Source organism: Syngnathus leptorhynchus, chromosome 15 (genome assembly GCF_054491065.1).
Source record: "Syngnathus leptorhynchus isolate UIUO chromosome 15, UIUO_Slep, whole genome shotgun sequence".
Taxonomy (NCBI): domain Eukaryota; kingdom Metazoa; phylum Chordata; class Actinopteri; order Syngnathiformes; family Syngnathidae; genus Syngnathus; species Syngnathus leptorhynchus.
In genome coordinates this window covers 904779-930739 of record NC_141209.1, presented here as the reverse complement: position 1 = coordinate 930739, position 25961 = coordinate 904779, and the positions used below count along the sequence as shown (strand labels likewise).

Below are 25961 nucleotides of genomic sequence, written 5' to 3'. Positions count from 1 at the left end.
AGTTTGGCGGGTTCATTTGATTCAAATTAATTGAATACTTTCTACTCCGCAACCATCTTGATTGTGCCTTCTGAGATACCTCGGCGTCTTGAAAACATCAGAAGCTCTGATGAATACTCTGCCTTCATGAATCTATAAATGCAAGTTTGGGTTAAATGCATAACAGGAAGTAGGTCATAAGGCATGTTTTATTATGATTGAGATCATCTGAAGGAAGCCATACTTACAAAGTAGGCTGGGCTGTGACAAAAGTTTGGTACACTTGTTTTAAACTATGCTCCAGCAAATCCTTCAAGTCATTTATCGAGTGTGTTCATTGCATTTTATTTTTTTTTTTTTCCCTCGGTGGCCGTCAGCTTTGGTTTTAAGGCAGTGGACTTCGGACCAAGTCTGGACAAAAGGATAGCAACACGTGAAACTAAAAAAACCCACCCACACACTCTTCAGGAGACTTGATTTACAGTAATTCCTTTAATCTCAAGGACTTCTGCGGGATAGTTTTAGAGTGAAGAGCTCATACAAACGTTTTACTGTACAAAGATTTACATTGTTGCATCGGGTCCTCATAATGTATGGTCTTAATGAGTCCTCCTTTGGCTCAAACAGTTTCTTGTAACATAATAGGCCTGGCGAGTATGATTCTGTGCAACCAATAAGGCGGCGCCACATTGTTTCCTGCACGGCAGAACAATACGTTGTGGTATTGGTTGCAAGATGGCAAAACAAAATCCCGGAGACATCTCCAAATTCCTTCTTCGCTCATTTGGCAGCTAAGAACTGGGATTGGTTCCAAAATGTGGGGCTCAAATTCCGTCACGTTTGTCCATTTTGTAAAACAATACTTTGTTTTCATCATAAAATTAAAATCAGGACACTAAAACCAAAGTACATTTCAGGTCCATGTTGTACTTGACTTGTCATTCTTCTTCACTCTCATTATCGCGCTCCATCTTTTCCTCCCCGTTGGCTTTGGAATCCGTCCTGCCGTCGAAAGCGTCTTCCTCCTGATCACTTTGCTCTTTCTTGTCGTCTTCCATCGCCTCGTCCAACTCCTCCCAATTCTAATGATGAATAATAAACAGCAAATTGGCATTGAGATTTGTTTCTGAGTGAACTGCTGCTGTATCAAATAGAAGAACCCCAAATGTCTGTGTTGTGTTATGTTATGATTTGAAATGGCCGACGTCCTCCTCCGCATGTGGCCTTGCACTAGTCGCAACAAAAGCATTGCCAATTCAAGATTTACTCTGAGGACTTTTCAAAACTTACATCTGAGTCTTCATCCACGAGGCCTTCGGTCCCAGAGGCCTCATCTTCGTCTGAAGATTCTGTTAAAGGCAGAAAATGGGAGCATTGGGTCATTTAAAAAAGAAAAATAAACGGAGGCGGATTTCTATTGAGAAGGAACACCTGCGTCCTACAGACATCATTATTCTTTCTATCCAAAGAAAATTCTTCCAAAATGATTCAAAGTTCTTCACTGAAGTGGAATTGGTCCTTGAAAACAATCACAAGTTGTACTTGAAATATTGGGAGATTCTTCTTGTTACGCAGGCAAACAAAGAATGAAAATTCCAACTCAAGTTAGGGTGTTGCAAAAGTAGGGCTTCGCTTTTAAATTGATGGCTATTTTTTTCTTTTTCTTTTCCCTTTCAATTTTCCAACAAAGAACAAAAGTGATGTCAAAGTTACCGGTGACCAGAGCAGGCGGGGGGGCCTTATTCTGCTCAAGATAAACGGCTAGTGTTGCCAGGCAACAGGAGCAATGTTTGCATGCGGCGCACGCCCCACAATGTCTACGTGAAGAGCAAAGCTGTTGACCGACACCAACCTGAAGATGCGCTTGGAAAAATAGCTTCATGAGTGTCCAAACAAAAGGAGAGGAGCAGCCCCTTACCTTCTTCATAGACCAGCTTGGCTGTGTGGTCAACGTCAAACGCCGTGTTGCTCTGAGTCTTTGTCTCCACCTAGCGGTCAACAATAATAATGTTATGTTCTCAAGGCTGTCACAAAAATCCAGATCTTCTCTCTCCCAGATGACGTGAGATCAGGCAACTAACGATTGATGATTTGTTTTTACGACAGGATCAGGAGAGGCTGAAGCGGACCTACCTGCGTGACCAGGAGGTACAGCTTTCCTTTTAACTTTGTCAGTTTGTGGAGCGTCTTCACTCTGCTCTGGATCATGTGGTAGAGCACTCCCAGCTGGGAAACCAGGTCGGGCAGCTGAGGGACGGCCCAAACGGGTCAAGGAAACCCCGATAAACGGAACTCATATGGAACGTCACAGCGTCAACACAGAAAGATTGAAGTGAGCGACAGCTGACTCACCGAAGACAGGTATGATGTGTGCTGCATTAGTACCGCTTTGAGCCACCGGACCATCAGAGACGCCCTAGGAGAAGGAATGGGAGGTTCAAACGCATTCCTCTATGACATGTAAACTAGGTACAAGTGAGTAGCATCTCATGGAAGCGACTTACGCGAAAGGGTGCCCTTGGAGCCTCCTGCTAATCTATCAAGAAAGAAAAAGAGAAAAATACTCGCTCAAAGCACGGCCACGAAGATCCGGGCTCGCGTCACTGCAGACTACCAAGCGACGCTCACTCACCTCTTCCAGCAAGGGTAAAACGAAAGCGAGGGGTAGCCGAGCCACCGTTTTCTTGATGACCGGGTCTTTACGAGTTTGAAAAACTTTCTGGGAGAGGAAAACACCGATGAGAGGAGCGTGACGGCCATTTTTAACTTTGACCGCTCGTACTCACATTTAGGATAGCGGCGTCGTTGCTCTCGAGGCCTTGCGCCAGCAGCACGGCAAAATTGTCCGTCTGTAAGCAGGGCGCCCCCCTTTGGTCGGAAGACGTAGCCTGCAGATCAATTTCCCCGAGTCGCTCGGCTATTGACTTCTGAAAAGAGCGAAGGGAAAACCGACGTGGCCGTATTTTCATTGAGTGGGCCCGTCGGGGCTGCTCTGTTTTCTGCCATTTAACAAACCTCTTTGGAGTCTGTGCCTTTTCTTTTGGCCGTCGCCTTGACTGGGGCTTGATGGCCGGGAAGACCGGGAATGAGCACTTTGCTCTTGGCGTTGGCAATTGGGGTTTTCACCTGGAGTTGACACACCACAAGATTTGTCGTATTTTCTTCCTTCATCCAAGACAGGCGTTCTATTGCTCGATCGCACGCAAGCAAAGGGCGAGTTAGGTTTCCCGAAAAAGCCTACCTTGGAAACGGCGGACGCGACGGAGAGGGACAATGCGGTCTGAACATTCCGCGTCAGGCAAACGTGCCGATCGGCCGCGTTGAGGTCCTGGCAAGAAGGAAAAAGGAGCTCGGTCATTTACGAGTTATAAACGGGACAGACGGCGCGGGACAACGATCGGCCCGTGCGCTCACCACTCTCTCGGTGACGGGCTGCAGATAGTTGCCGTAAGCCAGCATCACGCTTCGGGACTCGTCGGCCAGGGCGGCGGCGAGGAGGGGGATCGGCGTCGGGGTATCCTTTGTGTCCGACATCTGCAGCGTGCACCAAGGCGACTGGGGCTTCTTGCAGGGCCTGCGACGACACGCTCGGATGAGCTGCCGTGCCGAGCCGAACCGCGAACCGGGTATGAACACGCGGGCAGGTCGGTGGAGAGGTCGGACGCGCTCACCCGTTTAAAAAGTGCTCAAAGAGATGCAGCTGTCCGTCTTCACACACCGCCGCCAGCCTCACCGCCTGCCGAGGGGAGAGAAGCGGGAATTTAGCGGCGTGCTCGTCATCGAGCTTCCATCGGCCCGTCCGATCGGGACGGGTCGGTGATAGTTTGTCATATCTCCTCTGACCTGGTCCTTGCTTTTGGACGCGACGAGGTCGACGTGCTTCGGCTCGTCCGTCAGTACGAACGACGCCACCGAGTTCTTGTCCTTGCCGTCTTCTCGTACTTGCCTGCGGCGAGACAATCTCGGGTCAGTACCCGAGCACCTTTGCGCGTCGCTTCGGGATTTCAACGCAGGCACGCACGCACCACACGCTAAGCAGTCGATCGTGAGCCGCGCCAGACACAAAATAGAGACCGCCGCTGTCACTGGGCTGCGCCGTGGCAAAGCGGAGCGTCGTCACAGCCGTGGAGTGGCCGGTGAATTTCTGCAACGGGAGAGGGAGGCCGATAGGTTGCCGGTCGTGCTCGACCAAAGCGACGCTCGATTGGTGAATACAAAGTTAGCCGCACTCACCCTATAAAGCTCCTTGGTGTCCAAGTCCCACATCTTGATGATCCGTCCGGCTGAGAGCAGCAGTTTACCGTCCGGGCTCACGCACAAACTGGTGACCGCCGCTCGGTCAGCCTTCCACTTGCTGTAAACGACAATTGGGATAGTATTTGTGATCGTTCGGCCCTCATAATGGCTCGTCGTACAGGTGCGGGTATTTCATCACGAGACTGACCTCCGCGTCTTGCCCGTCTGCAGGTCCCATTCCGCAACGTTTGTGTCGTCGGAGCCGCTATATAATAAAGTGTCTTCGGGGTGCCAATGAACGCAATTCACTCCCCCGCTATGGCCTCCATCCTGAAAGCACAAAAACAATGTCGATGCGTAAAAATGCACAATAAACCGCCGATTTGACGTCACCGCGACAAATGACGACAAGGATCGCCGCTTACCAGGGTGCAGTGAAGAGCTCCCTTGGCCGTACTGTAAATGAGGACGGTGCCCGCCACCGTGCCCATTGCCAACAGGTCTGCCCTTTGCTCCAGCTGCACCGCCTCTGATTTCCTCCTCTTCCTCTGAGGACCCTCCTGCAAAACGTACCACATTGACATACATCGGTGCGGGAGAACCGGTTGCATCGATTTGCTACAATTGACAATCGTCCTCTCCAGTATTATCTCGCGCAAAGAAAGTCGGCGACATATGACGTCACGTACAATAATGCCGGTGGTCAGAGGCGGTCAAATGTTATTTTCGCCGCTTTATTCGAGTTATGCTGCTGCAGGAGGAGACGACTCCCCCTGCCACTAACGGCATGTTGCTAACCCGTCTGTTGGATGAATTACAAATGTAAGGTTTGCGCTACCAAAGGACCGTATTCAATAACTTGAGAAATGAGTCATATGTGGTTGTTACATTGTTGTAATGCCGTAATTGCACAGATCACAACTCCACGTGGGACCAACGTGGGTTTTGCGAGCTGTTGACGGCTAGCAGTTAGCTAACTTGCTTCTGCGGCTAAGTCCGTCTCGAACACACACGAGGAGAAAAGGTCTCTGCGCTAAGCAGGGTACGGCATGGTTATTTGCACGTTTCTTCGCAAAAAAATCGCTACCGATCACGTATTGCGGTAATTTGATGACAACGTCCGAGCGCATCTGATTTAGGCCGCGCTAGCTCGCGTACCTTGGCTGTCCGGCATGGTCCCCATTGGATGCATGTAGAAGTGGCACTCAAATGAGCTGAAGGCACGTACTCCTGGTGGAGTGTTTTACTGTCTGTGTTCCAAATTCGAAGCCTCCCGTCCTGGGCGCACACTGCCAGGTACTGGTGTGATTTAGGCGAAAAGACGCAAGGTAGCGGCAGCGAAGAGCTGCCTTTACCGTCCGCCATTTCTAAAAGCGCCAGAGTTTGCGTGCGTGCGTGGTTTCCTCCAACCACGTGTGGATACTCCCGCACATGCGCAGTGATGCTCCTACGACATCCGCTGCTGATTGGCTGCCACCAGACAACAACTCCTGCTGCCTTTTCTTCCCTTTTAAAAAAGTACAATTAAAAAAAGTTGTATTCATCTTCCCTTTTGCCCCCAAAGTTTTATTAATCTACGTAATTGACTGCGTCACAAGCATTATATGAGTGCATGATGGACGGACTGTGCAACCACAATCTCGTACAAAAGCTTTTCGCTCAACTGTAACACTGTCCTGTGCTGGAAACGTTACAACTGTCGCGCATATATGACGTGTTCATTTGCAACCTCAAGCATGCCGTTACACACCTGGTGACACACTCTTGTTACAATCCCTGGTTTTTGTCATCTTAAAAAAAAAATCAAGGTAAATCATTTCAAAACGTCTTATCCACCATCAATGAAATCCATAATCTTGTACATTTACTTGTATGCACGTAAAATGGTTGAGTTGATCTCTCTATATTTTTCAAATCACAAAAACCTGGAATTTATTTTTTCTGGGGTATATTGTTCGTGGACTTTTTATGTCTTACCTTTCCTTTTCTGATGAAACTTCTCATGCATTTGGCGTAATCTGCTTTAGTACTTTATATTTCTTCTTTTCCACTACCACTTCACACATTCACCACTATCAATCATGATGGTGGAGAAGAAGGCTAAAATCACCATTCAAGCCTTTTACCCTGTTTTCAAACGCTTTGTCTTTTGCCACCAGGAAGAAGATGTGATGTCATGGTTATTTGCGACAATGGTCACCAGATGTGTTCAAATGCCCACAAGGAGAGAAAATATGGTACAACAGATGGAAAACAAGAAAAAGCAGGTGTGAATAAATCATATAAGGCTTGTCTGAATTGCATTGTTGTATAAATCGAGATGTCAATTATTTTGAATTTAGTTTGTATGCTGAACTTGGGCGATAAAAATGTACGACATTGAGGCTTTTCATTTCGATACACATACAGATGAGGAGGGCCATATATCAGAAATAGTCTTCTCAATTATAGAAAGAATTAATGAATAAAATTAATACTACTAAATGAAAAGAGAAGCAGAAGAAATGATTTGCAGCTTAGTTACATTTTTTTCCCCAATTCCTAGTCTTTATTTCACTAAGTAAAAGATGTACCCACATAATATGCACAAAGTTGATGTTTGAGCACCTGCAAATAAACACAACATTAAGAAGCCACACACTATCAGTGGCTGATGTTAAATACTTGAATGAATGAAACGCAGAAAGCAGACCTTCAAAAAAACAGTCAAACATTTAGTGATACAATTTGGTGATGTGTGCAAATGTTGATACCTCATTATTTGGCTGACTCTTTAAATTAGATAGTAAAAATTTGAGGTGTAATCAGTTACAATGACATGCAGCGCTTTCGATTGCCAAACCACATGGTTTATTACAAACTATCATTCACTGTATGTATAGTGATATATTTTTTGACTAGTTTGTCACTTGCATAATTATGAACACACTGAAACACCGTTTGTGGATTTTTCTTTTATTTTTATCGTATTGTTCAGTTAAACAGCTTTTATGATGCAGCAATACTGTGGAAGTTTAGTATCCCATACAGTGTGAAGGCTGTGAATTGTCCACACACACACACACACACACACACACACACACACACACACACACACACACGGGTGCAGCGCATCATATTTAATGTCAACATATATTATTGATCACTGCGCCCAGCAACAAATAAGAGCTGAATGCAACTGTGGGGAGGCTAATGTAAAAATGTGAATGATTGATGTCGAAAAAAACTCTCCAATAAACTGAGTATAACTAGCCATTTCTCTCTTGGGTCAAAAAGGGAAACAATCTGCTTGGTAATCCAACCGGCATTTCATTTCAACCCTGTTCACAATTATAACAGCTTTCCCCAAAAGTCTCATGGCAATGTTATCCAAATTAGACTCTAGCTGCGGTGTCTTTTTTCCACATTACATTAATGCGGGTGCTGCACAGTGAAGAGAGAGTATAAAAGCTGATTAGAATGCTTTCTTTCCACATGAGTGCGTCAGGAAACACACTGGTAATTCTCTAATCGCTCTGCGCAATGTTGCGTAGGATTACCAGGATGAAGTATTTTCCTTGGATGACAATTGAGGTAAATCAATTTTCCATTTTCTTTTAGGACTTCACTTCTATCTGGTGTCAGACTAATGATGGCATGAGCCAGTGGGACAGTCGTCATTCATCAAAAGCTTTAAAAGCCCAAAAGCCGAGCTGCGTCTCGCTTTCTCACGCACAGGGTCTGGTCTGCTCATTAGGAAGACAAAATTACTTGTGAGGCGAGTTGCTTGCAGCTATCATGCTCTAATTGTGCAGGAGAGGGGGATTAATTAAAGAAACTCAGAAGGCCCCTTGGTTTGATTGAAATATAATTCATTTTTAACTTAACTGGAAGCAAACACGAGTGCAACATCACTTTGACACTTGACTGTTGCATGACTCACTATTTTTCACCCCCCCCCTTGCAAAACTTTGTTACTATGGACGCAGACATTTATTGTAGTACAGTATCATGCCACATGGTGGCACCTCTGATTTTATGATGTCAATCAGTCACTTCCGGTACCTGTGGAAAATAAACGTTAGTTTTGAAAATGAACTTTTTGTTCCTAACAGCACATGCCCATGGCTACCTATTTACCGTGGCACATCCTCAACTTACAGCGCGCGAGTAAGAATTTCATCACTCACGTCAACAATATCGTGACTTCCGAGGGTCCAATTCATTTCTTTGTTTGAAATAAAAAGCACCTTTTAATCTCTCTTTGACAAATTACATCACATTTTCCACAAATGTTAAGGAAAGGTGAAATAAAACAAAGGAGATTTGACTTTCCCAAGAGAGCCAGAGAGGTGGTGAATATTTATAGTGGCACATCTCACAATGACATTTTACTTGTTGGCCTTTAACCAGACAACAATGGCAAAACAATAGATTCGAAATCATGACAAAGTTTTTCACTTGCCTAATTTTCATTGGATTTTCGAAAGGTGAATTTGTGTGGATGAGTGTTCATCATGCAGAGTAAGTGATGGGATAATGAAGCTTCAAAGATGCATCATGAATCACTTGTATTTTTTTTTTTTACTCTTCTACACCATGCTGAGGTAGACTGGCTCTGGACCTTTCTAAGCAATGACTCAGTTCTTTGTATCCAATTAAATGTCTAATTTCAACCAGGAGATGGCAAACTCTGAAAATGCTACTCAAGGCCACAGTGCTAAATGTTTGCAAGGGCACAAGCTTAACCTTTACGATTTTTTTAACTTGCTAGTCCTTCAAATCAATAAATAAAATAAATTCTGAATTGTATACTTTTTGAAAGGTCTAGCAAGTTTGTCAAATCAAGTTGAGCGAACTCATCTATCTGGAAGCTCACCAGTCATGTTGATTTCATTTGAAAATCATCAGATAGTGTAACTGCAAACAGGCTGCAGATATTTTACTGTAGCGGTGAAGCATTTATTGTTATGATTCATAAGATCCTGCCCTATGCAGTACAGCAAACTTTCATCACCATATTAATTACAGGAAATAACTCTACTCTGAAACATACTAGAGAGCAGTGTAAGAGTTGGAGATGCATCGTAAACGTTATGCTACGTACCATATTTTGCTATAATTCAACAGGTCTGGCAGTGCCCACACTTTTGCAGCTACAGTAAAAAAAAAAAAATCTAAATATACATTTATTTCTTCCATTCGTTATTGTCATTACGATTTAATATTGGGTATTCTTTCTTTCCTTTTCCCTTTTTGATCAAGGCCCATATTTCAAAGTTAACTTCAAATATAACAAATGAACTTAGATTCCCTTCAATACTATAAATCGGTGTTGTCAAAAGTTGATATATATGACTTAATTTTTATCCTTGAATTACGGTTTCCCATACTTGATGAGCCACTGACTCAGCTGCAATACACGGGACTCGCCAATGGAGAATGCATTCAGATAAGAGTTTTCATCATATTTCTCATCAGGGTTGAGACATAAGTCACACTTGAGCTCGATCTAATTGCTGAGTCATCCCATAAAATAATTGGCAAATGTAAATTAATGTAGGCACTGGAAAGCGGGGGAAGTGTCGAGAGTGCGCAGATCTCTGCTCTTTTAAATAAGAAAAACGCATTATTGTAGAAAAAGGTTCATATTTCACCATTAACCCAATGACTTTCGGGAAATGGATCTAATTCTGCCACTGCCACACATTCATTTATATTCAGGCTTTTCTATGTATTTTTTGACAATAGGAATCTATGAAATAAAACAACATGCAGTGAGCAAACATTTGGAATAAGGAGCTTGTTCCATATTCATAAAGATGTATTAGAAAGCGTATATGCTTCAACCCATAAATAGGAATTTTACACCCTATTAAAAGAAACGGCAATGGAGTATCTCGCAATTCATGTCCTTAAATGCCTGATACCTTTTGGATCACTAATGCACCACTGAGATACTCAAGCTGTGCATGAAACAACATTAAACTGTGGTGGAGGGGGGTAGGTAGGTCGGTCGGTCGGTCGGTCGGTCGAAAGATCCAAATTATGTCGAAATTGATTTTTAAAAGTTCAAACTCGCACTGTATGGGTTGCATCATAGAAGTTGAAGAAGATGGTTTCTTGCAAACAAAGTCTCTTCTCAAATTGTACAATGAAAGCACAAGTGAACGAGAAACTGTGAAACGAAAATGCTTCATTTTTTTTCTTGGTACAGTGTTGCATCTCAAAACTCATTATGGAAAATGAGACTGGCTCATTGAAGAGGAACATGTGCTGGCCTCTCACTAATTACAACAACAAATTTGAAATAAATATTTCCCCCTGTTTATATGCCAGTCCATCAAGACAAACTATCAAATAGAAAATTAATGAAACTGTTTTGTGGCACAAAAGAGGCTGGGGAATTGAGTCCCGGGAACATTGTATTGTGCTGAATAAATATCAGCTAATTGAATTTGAATAAACCTACGTGACACTAGCCTCGCCTAGAAAAAAAAACTGAAAAAAATGACAAGACGGAATGGAAGCTTTCATTTTCCCCACCCCAAAAATTCCCTCATTTAATTTACGCAAACAGAGATTCTAACAACATACAGCCCAAAACTAATCTTTGAAATCACATGAAACTTTTTGACTCATTTAAAGGTTGTACGTAAACATTGTGGCAATATATTGAGTGCATATTTGTTTTATATTTGCCACCAACTCAACCCCAATGAAAAGTTGCTTAACCATTCAGCAGATCTCAAAAGGCACTATCTCGCTCGGACTGCAAGCAAAGATGAAAGCTAAGGAATTTCAAGTAGCAAGATGGGAAGGCAAAAGTGCTAGCAAGCCATTTGACAGGCAGAAAAGCCATAAAAAGGCCCGTGACGTGTGGAGGCCATATCAAGAGAGCAGAAGAATGCCATAAGTGCAAGAAAGCCAATCACTATGCAAAAGTATGCAAAAAAAGGCTCCAGACACGGAACAGAGTATAAGCCAAGGACGTCTACACTGTTGATGAGAATGAAGAGCAGGATGACAATGAGGAATCGCATACACTGAACTTGGACCACACAACTGATGTTCACATTCGATATGGAAGCAGAAAGCGTCTATATGCTCAAAACACCATTCAAACAGCCGTGCAGTACATACACAAATGGCTTGGGCAGATACCCCAAGGTTTCTATGTCGTGAAAATTGTAGACCCACTTCTCCTAGATTTGAAAGCATACATAGTGCTCAGCCTTATTAAACGTAATTTATGCAGTCACGGCACAAAATAGAGCATTGCCTAATTAGATAGCATTTGAAATGCGAGTACAAACAAAGAAAGCGCAGTAAGCTAAGAGTGTGCATAGACCTAAGACCCTTGAAAATGCCAATTATGGCCATGTGACTGTCTACTCACTTAGGATTTCACATCAAGCAAGAGCAAAAAATGTTTTGAGTGTGCTGACCACTGAACTATTAACTATGGTGTTGTGTTGAAAAGACAGTGAGTGCCGTCAACTGTTTCATGAAGCAAATCCAAAGCTTCATTTTCCCATCCCTAATGTAAATCATTAATGTCCCCCCCCCCCCCCCCCCACGCAGTTACACTTTATAGAAATGCTGGACGTGTTGGGTCCTCGGTAAATTAAGGCAAGTGTAGTTAGACTTGCCGTAAACGTGGAGAAGAAACGGCCATCGGGTCCACAATTAAAAGAGGAGAAATGAGTCAAGAATGCATGAATGAAGACAGCTTTATTCTTAATGACTATGGTGTGTTGTCATTTACGAGGGAGGTGGGGCTCCTCTCATGTAAACTTTATGACCATAGTGCTTAACGTCTCAGTCCTGCCTCCAGATACTTGCTGTAATTTACTTATTTTTATGTTGATTATTATTTTTTGCTTCAAATCAGCTGAGATTAGATTAAAAAAAGTAAGAGCGTGTGGGGGGCAGTTTGCAATCATCGATAATCACGTCCCACCTTTTTATTTACTCCTCGCTCAGAAGCTCGCGTACAAAACAAGCTTTTGAAGGCAGCGAACAATGTTTTGTGAGAGGCTTTGTGCACTTTGCTTCTTAACGCTAAGAGGTTATCAACCATTCTACGTTGCAATACATTTCCAGGAATTGATTGAAAAGGGAAGAAAGATAACCACTCCTCCAAGTTAGTCAGCCTTATGACTCATGCAGTCGGCGCATATTTTTGGAGAACTAGACAAAAATAAAAACAAGGCTAGTATTTTATTTGTTTTTTTCCCTCACTTGTGAATCTAAAGGTTAATTAAAACAACAAAGGAGACACAGATTAATCTTTAAAAAGTTTTTCAGGGCTGCCGTGCAAAGCATTTCAAAATGACAAAACTAAAGGATAAATAAGTCTGCTGTGGCTCTGGGGAATGATTTAAGCATGAACATTGAAGAGAATTCCGCTTGAGCTGAGCTCAGGTCCTAAAAATGGCTACCGTTATTGGTAAAGCCGCTGCTCGCAGAAGCAAACGGCATAAAGCGGCGAGGAAATATGACTCCAACTGCATTAAATTTGCTTTTATTTGGAGCCGAGCGGGAGACAAGGGGGAGCCCAGGCTGCAGCGTGTGGTAGATGGCCAAGTTATTAGAAATAAATGCTGGAAACCACCGCAACTCCGATGATATACAGAATATTGTGGGTCCAAACACAAGTCCGGCTAGAGTAGACCCACAGGAAAAGTATCCAAGCTTGATATGGTTTTACTTTTCCAATATTTAATTACAAGATCAACATTCAAACTGTGCCTATACAATATTGATACTTAAATGAAAGTGTTTTTTTAATGTGCACTGCATTTTTATAAGTAGGCTACTGTATTACTTTTAAGGACTCATTTCAAGTAGTAACACGTTTGTATTTAATCTTGGAGGAAACCTTTCTGTTTCTACGTTCAGTTAAATCATTTTGTAACTTTTGTGTGCCATACATTGTCTTGTTTTTACTCCTATAATGAAATACAGTGTGAATATTCCTATATTTAAACACAGTGTTGGTGTTCACATTCTCATTTACAATTTATAATAAAAAAAAAAAAAACTCAAGATGGTTAATAGTCTGCCTCACCTTGACTGTCTCTGTTCTCTACAAAGTACCCTTTAGTAACTTTTTTTGTTCGGTAATTGGGACATTATATGCATGAGGGCTTTTTTTTTTTTTTCCTTCGCTAACAAAACACAGGAGGCAACAACGCATACACAGAGTTTGCATGCAAACCTTTGGATACAAAGCCACAAACTAGTTGTGAAACCCAAATCATTAATTACTGAATTCAATGAGGCCCACACAGCAACACGGCAACGGCACATAACCGCAGCATCCTCTCGCTGCCATCCAAAGCACGCTTCACTAATAGATGTGTGACAGGAACAAGACACACACACAAAAAAAAAATAGCTTATTAAATGAAGTTATTAATTCATGTCTCGCGACCAGTGAGACGAGAAATTAAGAAACAGAAGGGAGCTACATAATTAATGGTCCAGCAGCGCCGCCACGCCAGGTTTAAAAGACCCAACACAGAATGCATCTAAAATTCAAAAGCTCCGCCTCCTTGGACCAGCGAGTGAGGTAGCTTGATATCAAACAAAACAACAAATGTCTCACCTTTTATGGCTGATAAAATGCTTGAGATGGTTGTTGTTTTTGCTTTAGTGAAAGTCATCAGCTGTTCATCCAAACGTTCATTCCAGTACAGGTGAAGTTGACCCCTTTAATGCTGTCCATAAACAAAAAAACAATGACTTTGTCTAAAATGTGTTTTTCGATGAAATGAACAGACACTCCATAGGTGTGAGATTGGTGCCTTGTGCATGGCTGGCAGTCACTCCAGGGTGTAGCCCAAAGTCAGGAGAAGCTTCAATTTGATAAGCCTTCACTTTGTCGAGTCACAGTGAAGCGGCTATGCGCCTGACCCTTCTGAGGAAGAAAGCCATGATTGCCATCATCACACAGGTTTTGAAAGGCCAATAAGTGGACTGGACAGCAAAGGATGGATTTGGCTTTGGGAAATTGCCACCACTTGTGGTCTGCCTTGGCACTCCTGTCAAAGTAGCCATGAGCAAGGCATGAAACATTTGCATGTGCGTGCCTCATCTATCTGACATCACTTCTGCTATGTCTCCATTTATGAAGGCTACTTTTGCCTTCTCTGTGTGGCGTGCAACAAAAAATATAGCGCAAAGTGTAAAATCAATTTCCCCCGGCCTTGAGGGCAATTCCTACAATAAATAATCAAATAAAACATTCAAAGAGAAATTTAAAAAGCAAAGTGCAGAAGCAGCCTCTCTCTCTCTCTTGTTCTCCATAAATGTCTTGTATTACAGCAGTTAACATCTATTTACACCTGTTTGACATTTGGGAAAATTAAAATGTTGACGTGTAGTCGTTGGCGGCCTAGCAGTTCATTGGCTTGACCTCCATTCAGTGGCTCCGTTCTAACTCAGTCAAGAAAATACAGAACCCGTCATAATTCCAACGACCGACCGTAAGTACCGTGAACAGGGCCCGGTTTGACCTTCCGCAGTTCTTTTCATGAGACACTTCTGTATTTGTTCACAAGATGTAAAAATTTAGAAGAGCCTAATGAAACCCCCGAGTCATGACTTATGCATTGTGGTAATAAAGGGAGATGAATCATTGATCTCCTGGTGATCCTTTTTCAAAAGTCTAATCTCACCCTTTAGTCTGAAAGTGTAGTGAGGAGAAGGCCATTTTGGTTACTAGAGCTCCCGCGTGGCTGAGAAAATGTCACGGTGTAGCATTACTGCTTGACTCCCAGGAGCTCGCTGGCCTACATAACACAAGAAAAGGCTTTCATTTGGATGAGAAAATGGCCGGAGAGGATACCAAATGACAAATCAATCATTACACTTGACTAAGTAATTACCTGGACATAAATTGTATAGTCAGTGAAAAAAAATGACACTTCTACATTTTTCGTGGCATACTTGTGTTCTATTAATTGTTGGAGCTTCTCGTTACCGCTACTCATGTCGTGCCCAGAAAGGCAAAGACTAGCTAATAAATCATAGGATGGGGATGAAATATTTTGATATGATGCAAAATGTAAGCTAATACCATTAAAACCACCAGCCTGTGCATTTGACATGTAAAATTATACGGACATGTTTATCGGTCACATTTCATCTCTATTTTTTATAGCTCTGCATAGCACTTACAAATGCCACGGACTGCAGAATTATTCACTGCTAATACGAAATGTTATCAGACCAATATTATGGAGTGATATCTTGAATTCTATGGAAAATTACCACAAATAAAAAAATGTCACTTGAGAAACTCTCACTATTGTATCCTGTATGTTCACTAGGGGGCACTAACTTGTAGGGGAAAGAACATGAAGCATTTTCGAGACAGCAGCCACCGGGAACAAGCATATGAATTTAAAAAAAAAAAAACTCAACATTCAAATCATTATGGCCCACTTACTTGGCATGTGTCTTTTGTTTTGTGTCGTCTTCATTGAGTTACTTTATGATAAGTTTGGCTTTCGGAATGTATTTGATGGACTCAGTATGGGGCAAGAAGATTAAAATAGAGTTCAGTGGCTTTGAGTTTTAAGCAAATAATACTTTGCATCTTCCATGATCATTTCTGTATGAATCGTCAGCTGACAATGACGGCTGCATTTCCATTGGGTGAATCATTCCTTTGATTCTAACTCCTGCTATCTGGTTTGAACTCTAGCTGGGTGATTTAAAACCAAGGTAAGAGAAGCCCCATTGTAAACGGGTGGACGGGTCAAACGGCTGCTTTAATAGCAGTATAAAACTTCTGTTGTATATTTTAAAAGCTGGCTAAAGCCGCATTTGGAGGTGAAGTGTAGCTCACATAAATGCTCAACACTTTGGGACAGAAGGACTTTGCTTGGGGAGGACAATCGCTAGACATTCTTTTCTTCAAATTTTTGTCCTTCCTAACGTTGGTCATGACTGATTGTAAATGAGCCCAAATCAGAACAAATCAACTTCCTTTAATATATGATTTGTGTCAAATATCAAAGAAAAACTTTGTCAACTTAACATTTGCCAGAGCCAATTTCTTTAAACCACCTTTCGTTTTTTATTCCGTCTCCTTGAACATGGCAAATATATTTAATGATTATATTTGTTAAAAATCTCTCATAGATGTTTTCTTACACACTCACTCACTCACTTTACACTTAGCTGAGTTTTGACATCCCTTTTCTTATTGTCTGAGGCACCTTTCTTGCTTTTAAATCAATTTCCTCCGTCGGGGTTCATAAAGTTGAATTGAAATGAATATGAGCTGAAACTGATGGTAAGATACAAAGACACTGGCTTTTTCACACGCAGGATTGAGATGTAATATGCTTATCCCCAATGCCTGCAGCAGGATTAGCTCTGAAGACATAAGGGCTTTTTTTTTTTCTTTTGCCCATGGGAGGAGTTGGCGAATGCAACACCCCCACCCCACCCCACCCCACCACGTATGTGTGTGTGCATGTTTTGACATACAAACGGTGCAATTAGGCCACAATTGTCTTGGTCGGCTACGCAAAAGGTGGAAAACACGCAGAGCTAATTCACTGCCTCTGATGGGTTATTCATATTGAGTGGAATGTGCTGCGAGCACTGAGCGTTGGCTGAGAAGAACATGTAATAACACACTTTCTTTTTTTGATCAGACGACGAACTCAGCTGAGGACGAATACTTCTTGCGGCAAAGCTGTCAACGGCGATGATAAAAATGAAATCAGCATGTATTTTTACAGTTCATCAAAGCGATTGTGTGATGATGAGGCCATGACAATGCTTAATGTAGAGCGTGAATATGATCAAATGCTGTTTTATACATAAATGTTAGGAGCGTGTTTTGAATCGGAAACTATTCGTTACGTCCACTTAGTGTGACGGTCGACAGCTCACGGCATGGTTACGGGGGGGGGGGGGGGGGGCTGATGGTACTGACGCCTCCTCTCGCTGCCTTTTAGATGATGTTCAGCGTTTGCATTCTTCTGCTGTATTGGTTCACAGTGAAGTCAAAAAGGTTGATCACAAAATGATGAAGGAGGCCAAAGTGACAGGGGCTGATGTCATGCTCTGATACATTAGGTCACATCAAAGAGCTCGCCAAGTTGATATCCCATCTATCTTTGCCCCTTATCTTCTTTCCTTTTGTGCACAATTAATTGTTTGTCTTGATGTGAAAGATATGCAAGGATACTGCTCAACTTTTGACGCAAGGCTCTGGGCCAGATGATAATGTGAGATTTGGAGACTAACTATCTCCTCACGTGGCTCTACCCGTTCTACTCATTAGCATTTCCTCTGCATGATGAATAGTGGAGGTGTTCTTCACTTCAATGACTCTCAAAGGAAACCTTAGTTTTTGTAATTCAAAAAGATCCCACTCTAATACTTGATGACAGCGATGTAGATTCTGTCTCGGTTTGGCTCGTCTCGAATCCTCTCCATTCCAGCCGATGTTTCCATTTAGACGTTCCTCCACAAGCTTTTACAAGTGCCTAAGAAATATGCCAAAATGTGAAATAAGAACTTGACGTATCTTTCGCAGTCACGATAAAAAATAATCAAACAAATACCAAAACAAATAAAAACGAAAACAAAATCCAACTAATGAACCCATTCTATAAACTATTTAAAAATAACAGAATTTGGAAAAACAAAATAAAAACGAACTATGATGAAAAATCCCCAACTATCATAAGCCCAGTGCTCATTAAACAATAACAATCCAACGAGAGTGTCGAAGCAATTTGAGACAGACCAGACAATTAGCTTTCGCCCAATGTACTGTCATTTGAAATGCTATCAATGATTCCAACTGTATTACATCTTGAAATGACTCATTAAAGCTGAGAACATGCTTGAAGCAGCCTGATTAGTGCCTGATTGTTTTTCCACCCCCCATAAATCCTCGTGCTAAACATCTCACACACACTACTCTTCAAATTCCACGTCCAGTCATCATCATAACTGCAAAGCGTCCGTCACTGAAGCTGTTTAATATGCTCATAAATCCCAAATATCCCTTTTTGGATACCATTGTTAATAGTCACCACCGAGTCATTTGCTTTTGCACAATGGCATCGAAAACCAAAGTTTTGTGGCACAAAATAAATGAGCAAACAACATAGCAATTGTTTTTGCCGCTGGATTGAAGAAAACTACACAGACAATACTTGAGGCAGTGAGTCGCTGCTGCCATGAAGTATTCATGCCAAATGAAATGAAGCAAACTTGATGTCTCATTACCTTTAACTGCAAAGCAGCATAGCATAGCTGACTAGTAGATCTGTACATTTGTCTCATGAAGTGGATTATTGCTTCGAAAACACATTAGTTGCATGAATGTTGCCTTGCCATGATGAAGTGCCTTGCTTCAAAACACAAATCCCCCACTGGGTGCAAGTACCTGATGAATGTTTGGAATTTCGACGTCACTTAAGATGTTCTGGCTCGCCTTTGAGCCGTTTCCCATGCCATTATTGAGTGTGAATTGAATACAGTCCACCATCAGAGACCTTATTTACAGCTATTTTACCTGAAAAACTTTGAAACAACTCAGTCAATGAAGTTAATGCTTAGGTTGCCTGATCTCTCCGCAGGCAGCCATGGTTTTGAGTGTAACAAATGCTCGTCTCTGTCTATGGAGTTGTATTTTAAAAGAGGGCGGCGTGCGTCGTTGTGGGTGGGAACAAAGCCGACTCCATTGGCTTCCAATCAAAGCGGCCCCTCCCATTCCTTTTAAATGTGCAGAAATGGATGCAGTGATCCAATTGTCACTGTGCTATTATGGCAACAGACAATGTGAATGATTATGGATTGTTGTGAGGGTGGGTGGCTTATAGGACAACAATGTGTGCATTGCATAAAAGATTCCTATTCAGTAGATGCCGTGCAGAAACCCCAAATTGTCAGTCTTACAACAGAATACCCGTAGGAAACGTGTCAAGTCTTTAATTATGCGTTTGGTTAACCACTGGGGAAAAAAAAAAAGTATTTGTGCTATACGAGCCCCATTTCAGATCTAATGAGGGGAATGGAGCAAGTTTGGAGGCCTTGAAGTCAGGAATTGAAATCCAAAGGGTTGCCTTTCACAGTGGCCGACTGATTTAAACTGATTATCTGCCATGATTGGTTCAAGATCGACCGCCCCGTTACCTCTGATTCCACTTTTAGCGCGAGAGTGTTGAAAGCAACTGCATGATGAAGAGGAATGACAATAGACGGACCGTTCGAGGGAAAAGACCCATGCAAACTGTCCACACAAAACATGTATGATGGATTTATCTCTGGTAAACAACTGCACACCGTGGGCTGGTGCTATGTCATATGGAGCTACGGGAGACAGCTCGGTCAAGATCTTTCATGCTACAGGTAAAGCAACTGGTGGACAAAAGGACATTCTACAGAGTGCCATGCTATGATCAAAGCAATTGTGGAATTGTCATATGGTGTATTTCACTGGTTAACCGGTTGCACCTTGATTTACAGAAGGCGATAGTACTAGAAGGACTCCAATGGTGAAAAGAAATTCTGACATTTTCACCTTCATCTAGAGCGTCAGCAAAAATGTAATGGCCCCTCCATCATAACTATAAAAAAAAGTGAAAAAGCCATTAGTATTTTACCATTTAGCATTTGATGTAAAAAATGATCAATAAAACAAACCCAGTGGTGGTCTCAGACATTTATATGGAACTTATATTTCAAGATAGTTCTTGGGGGGGATTAGGCAACTGGTGTTTTTACGAATCTAATAACAAAGCCCTTTTAATATATTTCCGCTGTTGCCTTGAGTGTAATAAAATGTTTTGGGAATCATCAAGTAAATGAAGAGTGGCTGTGTGCCTCGCCACTTAATGTCCCTTACAAAATCCCATGGCTAGTTATTTTAGCAAGATATTTTTGCAAATGTATGTGCCTAGCCACGTGAACGCTTCAAGCTGATTCTTTTACACGTAAACTTCTTTGTCTTTCCAAATTGTATGAATTGAACACAGTTGGACTTCAATCAAGGTCGGCCCAAAAACGGAACATTTTTAAGAGCCTCCTCACTTACATTGTGCCATCAAAAGCATGGATGGACATTTCAGAAGAAAATAGCAATCATCTTTTTTTTCCCTGAACCACAACTTCAGCATTGTGAGGGGTTGAGTTGACAGCGACAAATGACTTGCTCTCAACCTTTAAGACATAACCAGCGAGAAGGTCTCTGTGTCCATTCTAGGCTTGAACAACAATCATCACAGCTGGAATGTGTCTGTAGTAAGTAAAAAGCAACACTGGCGCTGAGCTTAACTGACTAGATGATGCAGATCACACAGGGAAACATCTCCACAGGTTCAAGGATGCCAAGTATTTGCATCCTCCAATCGTGATTTCCAATCGAATTTCTGTGTCAAAGTTGATGATTTTTTTTTTGGTCAGTGCTTCCGGAAAACAAAATCCTTTTGTGAGAGGAGCCTTCTTTTCACCAAATGAATCATGATGTTACATTGAATACAGAAGAGGGCCAGTGTGAAACGCACAGGTTGAACCCCCCCACAGCTGCACACGGAGACACGGAAACACAGCCAGAGACTCTGAACACGCTGGGAAACAGTTGGCGCTTTAATGGCCATTTGCTGTGAAAATCAACCCTAGCCTTACCCCTCCCCATGAAGTGACTCACCAAACATTTACCATTGTAACGAGAGGATTAGCCCCGATACCACTCCGATAGTGTCCTTCTGACGCTGCGCTGCACTGCGACAGGGACATGATTTCACGCATACATTCGCTTGTCCTTGCCATCGCCATGCTGGGCCAAGACAGGCCTGATTTCACATCAACATTTCCATTTATCATATTGTGCTTGGAGACGCATGAAATGGAAATTTTAGAAGTGTGATGATTCAGCATACGGAATGCAAAAACGTCAGTAGCGGGAGAGCAATGGAGACTCACCTGTTTTGTGAATTATTATACCTATTGTCGCTTAAAAACATTCACATTGACCCATAAAGGGTGCAATGAAACCGCTGGCGAATATTTGCATATAGATTACAGTCTGAAAGATGTCACTGCAGAGCAGCCTAATGTGATTGTCTAACTGGTTGACTCAATGGAAAATCTCTGATCTTGTGCCATGATCGCTTTTTGATTTCGACAGACTGTGACTAGCGTGTTAGTATTTGTAAGAATCAATGAGGACTATGCTGTCAAGACAAAGCTTGTCCTGTACTAACCTGCCTGAGAATATTATTAAAAATGAAATGACAGCAGAGTCTTAAGTGACCTACCTACAGTGAGGACTAATAGCGTACTGACACATGAAGGAATATGAACCAGCCGTTTCCACGATTGTTTTCTTTTTTTTTTAAATATCAGTTGGGTATATCATAAAACACCCTATCATTAATTTCCAGATGCATCAGCAGCCAGACTATCAACTTGGTTTTGAAAATCCGACTAATACCAAATTCTACAAAAACCAAAGCACTACTTTTCATAGGAAACAATGTGAAGACAAGCGATGAGTTCTAGATCTCCCAAATATATTACCAAAACAATACATTTACTATATTTTAACAACATGAATGGAGTATGAATGACTTGTTTTAATGTAGCTTTTACCTGTATTCAAGTTCATGACTAGTGAGGCACTACTATTCCGGAATCTGATAGAAAAATAGCAAGAGATTCGCCGATATGTCTTTTTCGACCTTCATTAAAAGGTATGTTTCCAAGCAGGCCCTGTACATCAATCAAATTTCATAATGGATGATGACGATAGGCTGACGTCGACAATGATAAGCCGTCTTTTCCACTGTTGTTGACAGCCAGTCACTCCGATACGTCTATCAATCGCATCAAGCTGAGAAGGCTTGTGAATTAGTTAATGCCATGGGATTGACCCCCCGCCCCCCTTGGCGATTGTAAAAGAACGGAGCTATCATTCTTCATGCTTCAGGTGTTGTCTCACAGAATGTTTTTTTTTCTTGATCTAAAAGGTTCGTCTAATGACGAGGGTTCTTTGAATAAACAGCTGTTGAGTGGCTCCTAACCTATTTAGGAAGAAACAACTGAAAGAGGCACCAATGTGCTCGTTTATCTTTAGTTTGCTCTTGTCCAAACACAGACAAAGCTGCAGTCCTCGGCAAACAACACTTAAACTCACTTTACTCCCCTTTTGTCCTTCACTATTAAAATTCTCATTTATTCTCTCAATCGTCTGCATCATGCTTTAATAATGCAATGGCGTGCAGGGCTGTTGTTTTCAGAGTTGCTACTAAATTGAAAATGCACACAGGATACCTTTGAGAATGTTTTGTTGTAAAGCCTCAGTGAGCTAAATCTGTCGCAACCTTAAGTGCTTCAATGGACGATCCTTGTGTTACAATCTGCAGGAGCCCAGTGAAACCCAGCAGTCTGTCTCTTACGTACCAGTTGTCTCATTTTTGGGGAGGAGGAGGAGGATCGTGAAAGCTGCCCACTGTTGGGTCAAGGTTCTTGGATAACAGGTAAGGCTGGTAGGAATGCAAATCATCACTCTATATGTCATATGCTGCAAACCATTTCAGTGGTGCAACATGAGCGACAGGTGTGGAGTGGCGCTCTCATAGCAACCATCAATTCTTCAAGATTCAGTGAAGAGGCCAAACGCTTGTCATCCAGTTTGTGAAGATGCCATTGGACTATGAGTGGGATTCAGAACACACATTCTGAAACAGGTTAGTATGGTGAATGACTTATTGAATTTGTGTAAAGCTTACATTGATGTTTGTCACGTAAAATAGGTAGGTGTGCAATTGCATCACGACCACATGATGCACAACTCATGCTCATGTGCCTCGTTTGACTACTTGAAAAGCCCCTGGCACAAAATTGTCCCAGATCGACAGAGTTTGCATTTTATTGAAGAGGCATAATATGATGCACTTAATAGGATTCATCTAATCAGACTAAATGTATTATCGCTAAGCGTCAATATAGCCCTCGTATTATTTGATATTTAATTGCTCTTTGTTCACCCATCCATTCTTCCATCCGTCCATCCATCCATCCATCCATCCATCCATCCATCCATCCATCCATCCATCCATCCATCCATCCATCCATCCATCCATCCATCCATCCATCCATCCATCCATCCATCCATCCCACCATTTGGGATTTCTGAAGTTTTCTCATTCTAATTCCAAAACATACAGACCATCATATTCTATACTAAAAGTTGCTAAAGTGGGTTTCCCTTCAGATCTTTTTCAAATAGAGAGTGCCAATGTTGAGGCCAGTCAATGGTCCCTTTAAGCTATTATTCACACCATGCATAAAACATGCCTAGGATTGCAGAAAATGGAACCTGAGCTTGAAATGTGTGTCATACAAATGTGGTGGTTAGAACCTCCTGTTAGAACCCCATTTCCACCCCAGGTAAATCTTTCAACATCTAATTTTATTCGCGCTTTGAGCTCTCTTGGTGTAAAACACCTTGTGTGATTTTGACTCCGGGTTATTTGACATTATTTGGCTGTGTATTAATTTCTTGCATCTCCTCCCAACGACTGCAATAGACAGAAGAGATTTAATAGACCCCGGGGACTTTTTGTCTCGCAGTCATCTCTAATTCAGGCGAGTCCTTGAGCCCGTTAACCAAGACTAGACAGGAAAAGATAATGGGACAGTTAGTGCTAAATGGATTTCTGCTCTACATCTCCAGTCATCGAGACGTACTCCATTTCATCTTCCACCACCACTGTTCTCTTCCGTATCGCCTCACCTTGCGGTTGCCAAGGAGCTTATGAATTTTTCATATCCAGTCTGTGGCTCTACAGCGAGTGGTAAAATCTTGACTGTGGAGGTTGTGTGGGTGTCAGTCTGTGGAAATGGAGGCATTGATTAATGGTAGTGGGAAGTCTTCCACCTGTGTTGTCACTGTGCATCTGTTTGACAAAAATGCACAACACTTAAATGCTGATAATGTGTAATGGGATCTCATTCCCCTCACACGACAATAGCTAATTCCTGTCTCAGCACTTAACGCTGACGGGATAATTAGCAGTTTACAAGAGTCGTAATTATCCGTCGCTCCGAGTCATAAAATTCCCCAATTCTGTGGATTCTACAGGACGGGAGACTAACAAGACACCCGAATGACGACTGACGACATTGCAGAAAGGGAGGACCTGATTTACTGACGGTCTGCACTTTGCACATGCAAAAAAAAAGGATGAAACAGGCAACACGTTTCAACAGTTCCCCCAGTGAGATGCTAACTTCAAAAGCTTTGGTGGGATTTGTAAAATAATATTTTATTCTCTTGTTTTTGTGTGGAGATAAACTCATGTTTCATGTCAGACCAGCTGATGTTGCTGTGAAGCGGCTTTGGGATGCACGGGTGTCACGGATGAAACCTCAACAAAGGACTTTTCTTTCACCACTGTTTTTCCAAAGGCTTCACACCTATCTTGGAAGCCGAAATGTAAGACAGAGGATTCTTTTGTCGAAGAGTTTGAGGCAGGAATTTCTGTGTCGTTCATTCTGTGGGAATTGAGCAAGTTGACACTTTCAGCACAGCATTATGTAAAAGATTCTCAAACCGCAAGAGGCGTGCCTTTCTTGCTACCGTGCCGATTCCAAGCGTGTATCAACCCTGCAGATGAAAACCTCTTATCATCGTTGTACAAAAGTCAGCTTCTGACGAGCGAGATCCCGGTGGTTCTTCTCGGGTCTCCTTTGTCCCAGTGGACGGTGCTGTTTGTCGAAGAGCTGTCTTTTGTCTATCAGGAGCTGTTTGGAGGAATTACTCTTAGGCTTGTTTACAGTCACTCCATGGGGTGGAACTTGATATGACACAAATGAGCTTTTTGGAATGCAATGGAGCCGTTGAATCTTGGAGGAGAGGTGCTGTTTTTGGCAACATGACCGGGGTCCTTCCTGAAGAGCCAGACTTAAGATTCCAAAGCTAAAGAAGGACAGTGAAACCTCAATTTAACATAATAATACGGGGGCACGTCTGTTATCGGTGACATCATCGCTACCCAGAAATAGGTGTCACACTCAAGGTGCTGCTGAAATGGATGCAAGTGCAAACTAACTCTATTGCAGATTTATTGGATAAGCGTGTCACCAAAGAAATGCTCCCTGTCAAGTCATAAAATCAACCTTTCTCCACTGGGAAGCAATGAAGAGGTGGGAGGACAGCTCAAAGAGAAGTTAGCTTCTTGTCTCAAACATCCATCTTCACAGATGAGCTGGATCCAATCCCAGCTGACTTTGGGCGAGAGTCTGGCTTCACCCTGGACAGCTTTGTCGTCAATCACAGGGCACAGACACAAACACTCATTCAGCCTCACAGTCACAGCTACAGTATTAACAATTAGGGGCTCGCTTTTTATCCTGCATAAATCCCGTGTGGCAGGCACATGGTGTAAATCTGCGTAAAGGCAGGATGGACTCAACCAATGTTGGTTACTTTGCAAATGAGCACAGGCAAGTGAAGAATGCACAAAGTGGACTTGAATCATGGCGCTTTAAATGCACAATGCAAGTTTCCTACTCAACTTGAATACTTTACATTCAAGTGTCATTTCTATAGTCAAGTCGTTACAATCCAGATATGATGACGGAGAAATCTCATTAGGAAGACCAGCATGACGCATTTCACAATGGTTTATAACAACATTTTGAGTGGGAGATGATTTATTGCCAAGCAATTATTGTTTCTCTAGATTGTGCTTGATTGGCCTTGATAAATGTGTACGATG

The 25961-nt window shown here is 42.3% G+C and overlaps 1 protein-coding gene and 1 long non-coding RNA gene across 2 annotated transcripts; one reads left to right on the top strand and one right to left on the bottom strand.

Moving 5' to 3' along the window:
* Positions 1-452: 452 nt before the first annotated feature.
* LOC147044887 (WD repeat-containing protein 43-like) lies at positions 453-5874 on the bottom strand. Its single transcript, XM_085931618.1, has 18 exons — positions 5374-5874; positions 4641-4775; positions 4424-4545; positions 4213-4333; positions 4005-4123; positions 3823-3925; positions 3651-3715; positions 3394-3553; positions 3221-3307; positions 2995-3105; positions 2766-2906; positions 2612-2698; positions 2484-2515; positions 2332-2395; positions 2113-2226; positions 1898-1967; positions 1270-1328; positions 453-1061 (listed from the first exon to the last, which is right to left on the bottom strand). The coding sequence occupies exons 1-18, from the start codon at positions 5578-5580 to the stop codon at positions 918-920; spliced, it is 1941 nt and encodes a 646-aa protein (XP_085787744.1). The 5' UTR covers positions 5581-5874; the 3' UTR covers positions 453-917.
* LOC147044886 (uncharacterized) lies at positions 5760-24451 on the top strand. The gene is made up of 5 exons (XR_015068314.1): positions 5760-6023; positions 6375-6482; positions 22602-22715; positions 22776-22925; positions 24323-24451. It is a non-coding gene; the product is annotated as an uncharacterized LOC147044886 (long non-coding RNA).
* The last annotated feature ends 1510 nt before the right edge of the window (positions 24452-25961 follow it).